General features: G+C 38.1%; 1 protein-coding gene across 1 annotated transcript in view; it reads left to right on the top strand.

Moving 5' to 3' along the window:
- The first annotated feature begins 11,203 nt into the window (after positions 1-11,203).
- The window catches only part of LOC105990253 (vomeronasal type-2 receptor 116-like), a 40,813-nt gene continuing 38,226 nt past the window's right edge, over positions 11,204-13,790 (top strand). Inside the window, exons 1-2 of the mRNA XM_013022613.1 lie at positions 11,204-11,490; positions 11,654-11,800. Coding sequence (XP_012878067.1) covers positions 11,204-11,490; positions 11,654-11,800 — 434 coding nt within the window. The remainder of the gene's footprint in view (positions 11,491-11,653; positions 11,801-13,790) is intronic.

Raw genomic sequence — 13,790 nt, forward strand, 5'->3', positions numbered from 1 at the left:
TTTTTTGAGGACACACTGTTTAACAAATGAAAATGTCAAAGTATACTGTATTTCCAACTTCCTCAGTATGGTAATCAAAATATGATCAAAATACTTATCAGTTTCTACATTGTTTTGTCTTTCTTATTTATTTTACAATTTCACTATCAGAGTCAAGTTTATATTATTGTGTAAAATACTGAATCCTCATTGTGTGATATGAAGTGGATGGGAGAATATTTTATTTTAGTGCATTTGCATAGTATTTTGCATTCCTTGCTAATTTCTTCTTGAGATTTCAGCAAAGTTACGCAACTCTCTTTTTTCTAACATTAAGGAATGAAGAGAATGCATATATGTATGGCTTTATGTGTTGAAACAAGTGTGTCTGGATGGCAGGCAGAGAGAATGCTAATGGCAATAAAAACTTTCACAGATAAATTGAAGGACAGAAATATAAAGAATGGAACAAGGAAAATGTAGCTACACGAAATTAGTTTTCTTTTGTGTTGCAAGAAAACTTTATTCATAAAAGCAGCCTGGATTTGGCCACTGAGTCATGGTTTGCCTATCTTGGTTTTATATGGGCATGTGTGTGCCTGTGTGTGTGTGTTGTGTGTATGTGAGCACGTGTGTGTCTGTGTGAGAGAGAGAGTGGTATTATGAATCAAAAGCTGTATGAAAATTTTTATCTGATTTTTTGTTTAGATATATTCAGTGAAAACATTAGGGATTTCAAATGCATGAATGAAATAAAATCCTGCAGGTCATTAGAATAATTTAAATTTTTAGAGGAAATAGCAAGTAATGGATAAAGGCATGTCAGATCAAAATAATTTATGTAACCACATATTGTTATCATAATAAAATCCATTTTTAGGGGCTGGGAAGGTGGCCCAGTGGTAGAATGCTTGCCTTGCATAAATAAGGCCCTGGGTTCGATTCCTCAGCAATACATAAGTGGAAAAATAAAACGGAAGTGGTGCTGTGGCTCAAGTGGTAGAATACTATCCTTGAGCTGAAGAGCTGCCGGCCAGTGCCCAGGCCCAGAGTTTAGGCCCCATGACCGGCAAAAAAAAAGAAAGAAAGAAAGACCCATTTTTACCATATACCCTAGAAAATTTAAAGTAATACAAAAATTAACTTTAAAAGTCAATCTACTGGGGCTGGGAAGGTGGCTCAGTGGTAGAGCGCTTGCCTTGCATGCCTGAGGCCCTGGGTTCGATTCCTCAGCACCACATAAGCAAAAAGAAAAAAGCCAAAAGTGGCGCTGTGGCTCAAGTGGTAGAGCGCTAGCCTTGAGCTGAAGAGCTAAGGGACAGCGCCCAGGCCCAGAGTTCAGGCCCCACGACAGAACCCCCCCCCAAAAAAAAACAAAAAGTCAATCTACTTAGACTCGGAAAGATAACTTCTGTTTTATCTGTTTGGCACAAACTTAGTTTTTAATCCATTATGATAAAAGAAGCTAAATATACAAGCCCACAATAGACTTCATATATACCTTCAAATGTTGACTTTACAAAAAAAATTCCTAGGATTCAAAATCTAATGAAAGACCTGTAAAAGACACCTACACTGAAAGGCAAAGGTTTAATGTAAGAAATTAGAAAACAATACTGATAAGAAATGCACTCATTACCTTGCCCATGTAATTGTAACCCCTCTGTATGGTATTTTCACAAGAAAAAAAAAAGGAAAGAAATTGGAAAACCAGAAAATGGAAAGAATTCCTACGTTCACAAACTGGCAGAATTAAAATTCTGAATGTGGTTATGTTCCTAAAAGATACTATAGATTCAATGCTATTCCCCTGAAAATATCTGGGCATTTTTTGTGTTTTTTGTTTGTTTGCTTTTTGCAGGAACAGAAAAAGGAATCTTTGTCTGAATGTAGGCAGGGCAAAAAAGTTTATGGTGGACAAGAAATGTACTCATTACCTTAGGTATGTAACCGAAACCCCTCTTTATATCACCTTGACAATTAAAAAAAAAGTTTATGGGATTTCTTGCAGTATGGATGGCAGATGTCTGTCCTCCCAACTCTGTAAGTTATGGAGCTCGAGGGAATCAGAGCTCCAGTGCAGTCTTGTACAGATGTTAGTGTCCACAGTAGTGCACTCCTGTAATCATTCCTATGATGGGAATATACAAAATGATTGAATTTCTGGCCTCTATTTAAGCCCAGTGGCTTGTTCACGGTATGGCACACAGTATACAGGCCAGTGTCTTGGCCTGATTTATGTCTCAGATAGGCAAATTCCTGCTAGTCATACTGAGGAGGAGAGGAGGGAGATAGGGACTTATTATGGCCCTAGCCATGGATTTTCATCTATTTCTAGAGGGGCCAGGAGCAGTATTCCAACATTCAGATCTCATTTAAGATGTGGGAATGAAGGCACTGGTTTTCTTGAAGAATGAAGATGGAATATTGATAGGTATTGCATTGAATTTGTAGATAGCCTTGGGAAATATGGCCATTTTCATGATTTTGATCCTTACAATCCTGGAGCATGGGAGGTTTTTCCAATTTCTATGTTCTGCTTTGATTTCCTTTTCCAGGTTTTTAAAGGTTTCATCATGGATGTCCTTCATTTCTTTGGTTAAATTAATTCCTAGGTATTTTATATTTTGTCGGGCTATTATGAATGGAGTTGCTTTCCTGATTTCAGCCATGTTTTTCTCATTGCTGGCATGCAGAAAGCCATTGATTTTTGAGGGTTGATTTTATACCTTGCTACTTTGCCAAAGTTTTGAATCAATTCAAGTAATTTGGGAGGACAGTCCATGGGATTCTTTAAATACAAGATCATGTCATCCGCGAAGAGGGCGAGTTTTACTTCATCTTTCCCTATTTGGATCCATCTTATGTTTTCATCTTGTCTTATTGCTGTAGCTAGGCATTCTAATACTAGATTGAGAGCAGTGGATAGAGTGGACATCCTTGTCTCATTCCATTAAGTATAATGCTGGCTGTAGATTTGTCATATACAGGAATTGAGGTATTGAGAAATGTTCCCTGGATTCCGAATTTTTCCAGAACCTTCCTCATAAAGGGCAGTTGGATCTTGTCAAATACTTTTTCTGCATCTATTGAGATAACCATGTGGTTCTTATCCTTGCTCTTGTTAATGTGATGAATTATATTAATTGATTTGCATGTATTGAACCAGCTCTGTATCCCTGAAATAAATCCTGTTTGATTGTGGTGTAAGATTTTGGATGAATTGTTGAAGTCAATTGGCCAAAATTTTGTTGAGAAGTTTGCACCAATGTTCATCAAAGAAATGGGCCTATATTTCTCTTTCTTTGATCAGTCCCTGCCTGGTTTTCAGATGAGGGTTATGATGGCTTCATAGAATGAGTTCAGTAGTGAACTTGCTCTTTCAACTTCATTGAAGAGTTGGAGTAGTATTGGTGTGAGCCCTGCTTTGAAGGCCTTGTAGAATTCCACTGTAAATCCATCTAGTCCTGGACTTTTATTACATGGGAGGTCTCTTATTGATGTTTCTATTTCAATGCTTGATATGTGACTATTAAGATGGTTTAACATCTCTTGATTTAGTTTTGGCATATTGAAATTTGCTAGGAAAAAGTCCATTTCTGCCATGTTCTCAAATGTATTAGCATAAGGTTTGAGAATTATTCCCTTGTAATGTTCTGAATTTTGGCTGTTTCTGTGGTTATGTTTCCATTCTCATCTCTGAGTTTATTGATTTGGCTGTGTTCTCTTCTTTTTCTGATAAGATTTGCTAAGGGTCTATCAATTTTTTTAATATTTTCAAAGAACCAACTCTTTGTTGATTCTTTCTATGTTTTTCTTGGATTCTAATTCATTTAATTCTGATTAAATTATTATTTTTTCTTTTCATCTACTGGATTGAGGTTTATCTTGCTGCTCTATTTCAAAGAGGTTCAAATGTCTCATTAAATTGTTGATTTCAGATCTCTCCAACTTGTTGATGTAGGAATTCAGAGCTATAAACTTGCCTCTGAGTACTGCCTTTTCTGTGTCCCAGGGGAGCTGGTGATTGTGTTCATTTTTGCTGAATATCATGAACATTTAAATTTCCTTTCTAATCTCTTCCATAACCCACTAGTGATTCAACAGTGTGTTGGTCAGCCTCCATGTGTTACAGGATTTTCTTTGGTGGCTTTTGGTGTTGAGTTCTAATTTTATTCCCTTGTTGTCTGAGAGAATGCACCGTATAACTTCAATGTTTCTGAATTTGGACGTGTGCTTTATGATCTAAAATGTCCTCTATTTTGGAAAATGTTCTGTGTGCTGCTGAGAAAAATGTGTGTTCTGATGCTGCTGGATGAAATATTCGGTAAATGTCTGTTAAATCTTGTTGATCTATGCAGTTGTTTAGAGCTGCGATTTCTCCGGTGTGTTTTTGCCGAGTTGATCTATATAGTGGAGATAGTGGTGTGTTAAAGTCCCCAACAATTAATGTCTTTGGATCTATGTGAGATTTGAGGGAAAGTAGTGTTTCTTGGGTAAATTTGGGTGCTCTGTTGTTTGGTAAATAGATAATATAATCTCTCCTGAAAGAGAGATCCCTGAATTAGTATGCATCGACCTTCTTTATCTCTTCTCACTAATTTTAATTTGAAGTCATTTTATCTGATATTAGGATTGCAACTCTTGCCTGTTTTGGGGGAGGGCCGTTTGCTTGGTACATATTCCAGCATTTCACTTTCAATATGTGTTTGTTTTTATGGTGTGACTCCTGAAGGTAGTAGTAGAAAGATCTTGCTTTCTAGTCCAACTAGACAGTCTATGTTGCTTAATTGGAGAGTTAAGTCCGTTAATGTTGAGAGTTAGGACTAAGAGGTGTTTGGGAGTTCCTGACATGTTACCTGCCTTCTTGGGGGCTGCAGCAACTGGGTTCTTCCTATGGCTCTTGGATTCTCAGTTTGGGTGCAGTTACTTGGCCTTTATTGTGGTCCTTTGGATTTTCTATGTATAGGACATCTTCAAGTAATTTTTGTAGGGCTGGTTTGGTGGAGATATATTGTTTCAGTTTTTCTTTGCTATGGAAGGTTTTTATTTGGCCTTCAGTTATGAAGGAGAGTTTAGCTGGGTACAGTATTCTTGGATGATAGTTGTTTGTCTTTAGGGCATGGCATACATCATTCCAGGCTCTTCTTGCTTTGATTGTCTCTGCTGAGAAATCTGAGGTGATTCTAAGTGGTTTCCCTTTATATGTGATTGATCTTTTCTCCTTGACAGCTTTAAGGATCTTTTCCTTGGTCTGAATTGATCCTGTGTGGATTATAATGTCACAGTGGGATGTCCTATTCTGGCCTGGTCTATTTGGGATTCTAAAAGATTCTTCTATCTGAATAGGCCTATCTTTTTGCATGTTTGGGAAGTTCTCTGCTAGGATCCTGTTAAACAAATTTCCTAGACCATTAACTTTTGTCTCTAGGTGCTTTTCTACACCCATTATCCTCGTTTAGGCCTTCTGACGGTCTCTTCCAAATGTTGAATAGATCTATCATATTTCTTGGATTTGTCTTGGATAGTTGTATGTTCTTTCTCTTTAATATCTAAGCTGTCTTTGATCATCGAGATTCGATCTTCTAACCTACTGTCAAGACTTTCTACTTTGTTTTTTATTTCTTTTCCTTCTAATTGGTCGGCTTTGATGTATTCAAATTCTTTGTTGGAGTTTTGCTTTTGATCTTGTATGAACTTCTTTACTTCCTTAATCTGGTGTTCAGTTTTTACTCTCAAATCACTTAGTTGATTGGTGATGGTTTCCTTGGGCTCCCATTCCTTCTGTGGGGCTCCATTCAGCATTCCCTTTGTGGTCTCCCTGACTTCCTTCAGTTCCTTGTTAATGGATTCCATGAATGCCTCTATTGATCTTTGTCTATTCTCAACTTGCTCTTGCAATTCCTGTATTACTCTTTGATTAGCTTCCTCAAGTTCATTCAATTCTTATAGTTCTTTGACTGTTCTCAGCCTGCTCTCGTAATTCCTGTGTTTCTCTTTGACTGTTCCCAGACTGCTCATGCAATTCCTTTATTTCTCTTTGTTCTCAGCCTGCTCATGCAAGTCCTGTATCAGTCTTTGAGTAGCTTCCTCATGCTCATTAGATTCCTGTATTAATCTTTGGTTTGCCTCCTTTTGTTCCCTATCACACTCACACTGAGTCCTTTGTAGGTTTTCAATCTTTTCGTTTACCAGTAGTGTTTGTATAGTTTTTTGGGAACTCTCCTTTGGATTATGCATAATTGTTATGTCACCAGATTATCATGAGTAGGAGTTGAGATACGCAGACTTGCCATTTTTCTTGTGTTTTTCTGGCTTGTTCTGTCCATTTGATATGAAAGTAATACCAATTTTGTGCTAGAACACTATTTTAAGGCAAGCATCAATCAAAGTCCTGTTGTTGCACAGTCAAAATGGCTGCAGATATAATCTAGTTCAACAGATACAATCTGTTCAGCACCAAACAACTATGGATTAATGGGCTAATAACAGCAAGGAAGAATTTGGCAAACCAGAAATTATTAGGTTTAGGGAGAAATGTGAGGAAAAATAGGATTACAGGGATGTGGAGAGGTAAAAGAAAAGTGAATTTAACCAAGTCTTACTCTCAATGAGGGAAATGGATTGGACAGAATGATAGGATAGAAATAAAAAAGTGAGAAAAAATGGGAAAACAAAAATTTAAATTTAAAAAATGAAACAATTAAAAATTATGTAAGTGTAAAGGAGTGATATTGAGAGAAGAAAAGGATTGGATGAGATTAGGGATGTGATAGAAAGGAGGCATGAAAAACTAAAAAGTAAAAATTCTTAAAATTAGTTACTTGAAAATTATATAGGTATAAAGAGATAACACTGCTATTGAAGAAGTTAAGCCTAAAAGTTTAATTGAGTAATAAATTTCTGGATTAAGTATATACACAATGGGGGATAAGCACCAATAATCGATGATGGGTTTATATCTGGGTATAAGCAGGACAGCAATTAAGTCACGGAAAAAAAAGAAGGAAAGAAATAAAATGAAAAGAAATTTTTTAAAAGGACCAAAATGTCAAAATAGATTTTTTTAAAAGCACACACACACACACACCTACACCTAAAATAAAAATTATGAGAGAAAAAAATGAATTGACAACAATTTTTAAAAAATTAAAATGTACAAAAAAGACACAAAAAGAGTTCTTTGATTTTTTAAAATATTTTTATTGTGAAAATACTGTACAGAGGGGTTATAATTACATGGGCAAGATAATGAGTACATTTCTTATTAAGGAGTGTAGCTTCTCCTTTCTTTTTTTTTTGGGGGGGGGTCCGGTCATGGGGCCTGAACTCTGGGCCTGGGCGCTGTCCCTCAGATCTTCAGCTCAAGGCTAGCACTCTACCACTTGAGCCACAGCACCACTTCCGGCTTTTTTCTTTTTGCTTATCTGGTGCTGAGGAGTCAAATTCAGGGCCTCAGGCATGCAAGGTAAGCGCTCTACCACTGAGCCACCTTCCGAGCCCTAGCTTCCTCCTTTCTTTCCCCTTCCCATCCCTTCCCATCTTCCCCCAGCCCCACCACCCAATCCTTCCCCCCCCACCAAAGTTGTAAAATTCGTTTTCGACATAGCGACTTGTACATCTCATTGTTGCAATGGATCCACCTGTATGAAACATAGGTCCCATGGTTTCTCTTATTTGCAATAACTAGTTCTTTGATTTTTTTTTGGGCGGGGGAGTGGGTAATGGGAAGAGCCTGTATCTCCCCTGTGTTTGTAACTAGTCTCTTGGTGGAGTCTCTGGTCTGCTTGTGGTAATAGGTTTTCCTGTGGCTTGATTGGTTTCTTAAGTCAGTTTGTTTGAGCAGGCAGAAAAATGCTCTGCGTTACCCAGGATTTTGTGATCCTCATCTCAGGCTAGTTCAGTGGGAGGGAGACTGCTTTGAGTTTCACAGAAGAGGGAGATGGCTGTTTCCTATAGTTTGGAGATGCTGTGATGAGGCTAGGTTCTGGGTAGGGTTGAGGCCTTTCATCACACAGTAGCTTTTCCTTGAGGGGCCAGCTCCTGAGACACTCAGAGAGCCCAGCCTGGAGCCATTCTCAGGTTATGTTTACTGATTTTCAATTGATTGTCTAGGCTGCTGTAGGGAGGGGTAGCCTCTGGTTCTGTTTACCCAGTGAAGAAAGGCATTCCTCCAGAGGCAATGCTTCCTCTGCCTGGGCTGAGTGATTTTGCCCTTATTGGACTGAGCCTAGCAGGTCAGGTTAGGTTCCTGTGACCTGCTTAATAACTCTTTTGTTTCCTTCCAAGGCCTGAGTTGGAGCAAGCTGCTCAGCTGGGTCTTTGTCAGTATCCAAGATGGAGATCTCTGGCGGTGGGGGAGTGGGGGCCTTCCCTCCTCTGCTCCCTGAGAAGGAATCAGGATGTCAGGGTTCTACTCACACCAGAGTGTTGGTCCCTGGGCCATCTATGGTCTGTGATCTGCAGGATGAAGATATCTGCTCCTTGTCAGTTCTTGCTGTTGTTGAGTGGAATCTGCTCCCCTGCCGCGTCTGGCACCATTGTCCCGGATTCTCTCTATTGTAGGTATGGTGGCTACAGCTGCCACCACAGATCTGTCTCCTTGCCTGGATTTTCCCTCTCTGGCCAAACTCCCTTTACTGTGATGGCACACTTGGTGTGCTTCTCTAGGCTAGGACTGTTCACTGGAACACTAAAACTGTCTTCTATGTGAGAGCTTGTTTAGCCTCTAGCTTCTCCTCTGCCATCTTCCTCCAGCATGGTCAACTTTTTTATTTCTGTATTCTTTTTTACTTCTTTTTCCTTTCTTTTTTTTTCTTTGTCATGGGGCTTGAACTCTGCGCCTGGGAGCTGTCCCTCAGCTCTTCAGCTCAAGACTAGCACTCTATCACTTGAGCTACAGCACCATTTCCGGTTTTCTGATGGTTTATTGGAGATAAGAGTTTCACGGAATTTCCTGCTCAGGCTAGCTTTGATCCTCAGATCTCTGTATCCTTTGTCTTGCATATAATTTTATCTGATTAAGGGAAGCAATGGGGGAAACCACAGAAACAGTGGAACAAAAGGTGAATCAGTTCAAAAGTGATACTCACTAGACCATATGTTAGAAATGAACTTCACAACATGGGGTAGGGGAGTCAGAGGACTATGGGATAAACTGAGAGAAGAGGTAACATTGTTCAACACAAAATATACTCATTACCTTACTTATGTAGCTTCCAGCAATGGCTGGTCATATTCTACAAAAATTCTCCTAAATTTAATCTCAAAATGAATTGAATTTATGGAATAATACTTGATGAAATTACAGAGGCAAAATAGTATTAATTTGCTTAACCATGGTTTGAAATAGCTTTCAATTTATACTACCTAAATTACCCTTTCTTGTATTAGAAACATTACATTGGTTAAATATACGTATAAAGCAATTCCTTGCTATATTATCACTTAGTGGTTTTAGGATATGCTAACAGTCTGAAATGTTTATCTCCAACAACTCAAATAACTTTTTAAGGAAAATATTATTTCAAACAAATGTATTGGATTCTAGTTCATAGAATCATATGTCTATCTCATGTGGTTACATAATAACAATTTTTTTCTGTTCTCTTCTATGCATCATTTCCTCTTTCTTCTGTTTCATATTGCTAATACTACGATTGATTAAATATCCAATTATGGATTTCTACCCTTTTATCTCTGTGGGAATATAACAATGTTTTAGCAAAAATATCTGAATGTTGTGTTTTGAGGTGGTATTATTTAGTACATGAAAAAAATATCCTTACATTTGTAATATCCTCAATATGTATATCAAGTTATGGTTAAAATATTTATTTCTAATGAACTTATTTTTCACATTCTTTCTTGAATTTAGAAATCTTATTAATGCAGTTGAATACTGTGTGAAATACTGAATCCTCATTTGTAATGTATTTTATGAGGCTACTGGGAGAATATTTGGCTTTAGGGCCTGGTATAATTTTGTGATCAGTCCAGGAGCCTGAACTCTGGACCCTGGAAGTGTCGCTGACCTTTGTGCTTAAGGCTAGTGCTCTACCATTTGAACCACAGTTCCACTTCCAAATCATTAGTGGTTATTTGGAGATGAGAGTATTCTGGACTTTCCTGCTCAGGATGATTCATAACCAATATATACAGGAAGCTCAGAAAACTAAACACCAAAAAATCAACAAGCCAATTAAATTGGCAAACAAAATCAAAGATACTTCTCAAAACCAGAAATGTAAATGGCTAATAAAGGAAATTTAAAGACAAACAACACTTAATTTTATCTCACTCCAGTGATAATATCTATCATCAAGAATACAACCAAGGAATGTTAGTAAAAATGGAGGGAAAGGGCAAACTTACACACTATTCATGGGAATGTAATTTCATGAAACAACTGTAGAAATCAGTATGTAGGTCCCTCAAGAAACTATAGATTTATGATATGAACCAGTGCCACCACCTTGTAAGGATGAGGCCCATTGCATGCATACATGTACATGTCTAAATAAATTCTCTGCCCAGCTACCATATGCTACTAAGAATTTTTAAAGTAAGTGACAAAATCCTATCAATGTAATAAACAAATATAAAAGACCCTTGGCAATATCATTAGAAAAGTTTTTTTTTAATTTTCCTCCTGCAGTTTTAAAGTACATATATGATATATTTTCTGACACCCACTGCATGATGATGGGTAAGTGTCCCACAACATGTATCCAACACTACAGCCTTGTACAGATTGATCACTATCCTGAAGTACTGCTCTTATCCATGGCCACTGAAGTCTCTACATGGAATGTGCATCTAAAATATGTTGACAACTTGAAAACATAGAATTGCTTTTGATATTGACTTAGGTTTGTGATAGAAAAAATTTCCTCTATTATCATGTGTTCTCAGACTACTACATCCTGAAAATGTCTTGATGTATATTAACATATTTAGTAATCACTATCTGTTTGAAAGGAAAAATTCAAAATGCAAAAGTGGAGTTATTTATTCACATGTAATTGCTAGTTTCAGCAACAATAAATGGGTACATTTCTAGAGGCCACTGCATATTGAATTCTTGTGGAAACATCCCTGTATCAACCATCAATGTTCTGTGGTTGTTATGGACATTGTGGGTGGGAATCAACCCTCTTGGTATAATACCCTTGTAACTTTAGTTGACATCTTAGAGGGATAGACTTTTTGTGGACATTTCATCATGCACATCAAATGGCATCCTCTGAGGAAATCCAATTGCATCATCCCAAATGGCTTTCATGAAAACAGCTTCTTGACACAGATGTTGACCAAAAAATCCATCCAAGATAACTCCATCTCTTGGGCCTCACAATCTGTGGTCTTGGATGAAATCATAGCACCTGGGGTAATTCCACAAACATGTTTCCCAACTCATGTGTTTCTCCTGAATAAAGGCCACAAATGTAGAGCCCCAGGGAATACTTTTACACATGACTTCTGGGGACTCACAGGAGGCTTTGATGAAAGGTGAGCTATAGCATAAATACCTACCAATAAGAGGACACATATGCACATAAAAACATATCTGTCTTGAGGTCCTCACTTCTGAACAGAATTTCAGTGTGGCAGAGGCTTCAGGGATGTATCTTTTGCCTTTCACACTCCTTCTCCAGTTTCCCTTCCCTGTCAGGTCCTTGGCTGGCACTAGCTGCTTCTCTACTATGAAACACCGAGCACATATGGATGGAGATGTGATGATCGCTGGGTTTTTCCCTCTCTACACTTTGGGAATCGATCATAGTAATAGCGATTCTTCCAGGAAAGAAGAGCACACACCGTAAGTAACTCGTCACTCTATTCCCATTTACTATTTTGTTCTGAGGATGGGCCGTGGCTAAGGAAGCTCTGGGTGCACACATCAATGTTCTGCCTCCTCTCTACTGACCTCCTATCCCTATTGCAGCAGGAACAGCTCAATTCCATAATTTAGTCTTATATCTACTGCTAGTAAGGAAGGACTCTATCTTGTTCCATGTATCTTCTACTTTCCAGGACTGTAGGGTCTTCATTTCAGGCCAGAAACTCTGCATCTTCTCCATCCCAGGTGTCATCACAGAAAATGAAGGAACGTTATTACAATCAACCTGAATCCCTGGAATGAGTTTGGGACTAAAAGGCTGCAGCTACATTTTTCTGTCCCCCTGGGCCAGTAATCTGATAACTTTTCCTTATTAACACCTATATTTTGAAGACATGGATAAAAATTCTTATTGAAGGCTGGTGGCTCATGCTTGTAATCCTAACTACTCATGTGGATGATATGTAAGGATGCAGATTTAAGCCAGACAAGGCACAAAAATCTATGAGACTTTTATCTCCAATTAGCAAGCCTAAAGCTGTCAGTAGAAATATTTCTCAAGTGACAGAGTGCTAGCTTTGAGTAAAAAAAACTCAAGGACAGTTTCTGATGCACTGATTTCAAGCCCTAGGACTGCCACACACACACACACACACACACACACACACACACACACACACACACACACACATTCTTACAAATAGATACTGTTGCAAACTAAGCCTTGTGTCATTTCATGTCATAAATGCTCCACAATCCAAGCATACCATGCAGCTCAGCATTATCAAAGATCCCTTATGGGAGAATTTTATCTGCCCTGATGAGGTCTGCTTTACTTGTGCACATGCATATTCTTGGCCTTTAGTATATAACAGAGAGTCTCACTAGTAAATGAGTATAGCAAATAAAAAAAATGAAAAATGATTGTAAAGAGCTTCAAGAAATTCTAGCAAACTATCTGATTTCTACTGCAAGGGAAACTGTCATTGTTTTATCATTTGCACTTCTTTCCAAGGGCTACTATGACAAGTATAGCCTAAGGTAGTTGCCCAAAGTTGAGAGCGGGGATCGTAGGACATGAATTACTCACTTCCCTGCTATAAAATATATATATACCTTTGTCTTATATGTCACTGGTGTGTCTATCTTTCTTTTGTGCTGGTCCTGGGAACTGGCCCTAAACTGTTTTGCTGAAGGCTAGTGCTCTAGCATTTGAGCCATATCTCCTCTCTGGCACTTTCTGGTGGTTAAATGGAGATAATAGTCTCACAGACATCCCTGCCCAACACTATCCTCAGATCTCAGCCTCATAAGTATCTAAGAATACAGGTGTGAATCACTAGTGCCTGGCTTAGTTTATTCTTTTTATCCATATTTAGCTGATTTTCATTTTCTTATTTTCCCAAAATGCTTGAGTACTTTTGTTAGTGTGATAATGTAAGCACATTGAGTATTACAGTTTCAGCCCATGGATGTTTCTTATCTACCCACAGATATGAAATGAAGTCTGGTCTGGGCTAAGTAAAATTTTATGTATGCTATTGGCTATGGATAGAATTATTTATCCACTAAGAGTTTCTTGTAGATAAATGGGGCATGGCAATTAGACGTCAAGTAGGTCAGATCTTTGACTGAACTCTGTACCCCACTGATATTACAGCAATAATTCACAATTTTTACACCATATGGTGCTTGTGCCAATTCTCTGGTTCATATTGTAGTTCCACCATGCATGTCTCATACTTTTAGTGGAGTCACTCACTATATTTATGACCACTTTTTTTTAATTTTTATTTTTTGTGAACATACTGTACAGAGGGGTTACAATTACATGGGCAAGATAATGAGTACATTTCTTATCAAGCATTGCAGCTTCCTCCTTTGTTTACCCTCCACATCCCTTCCTAAGTGAAGTAAGCCAAGCCCAAAGAAACATAGGTCCCATGGTTTCCCTTATTTGCAATATCTA

This window comes from Dipodomys ordii, unplaced genomic scaffold (genome assembly GCF_000151885.1).
Source record: "Dipodomys ordii isolate 6190 unplaced genomic scaffold, Dord_2.0 Scaffold64, whole genome shotgun sequence".
NCBI classification, from domain to species: domain Eukaryota; kingdom Metazoa; phylum Chordata; class Mammalia; order Rodentia; family Heteromyidae; genus Dipodomys; species Dipodomys ordii.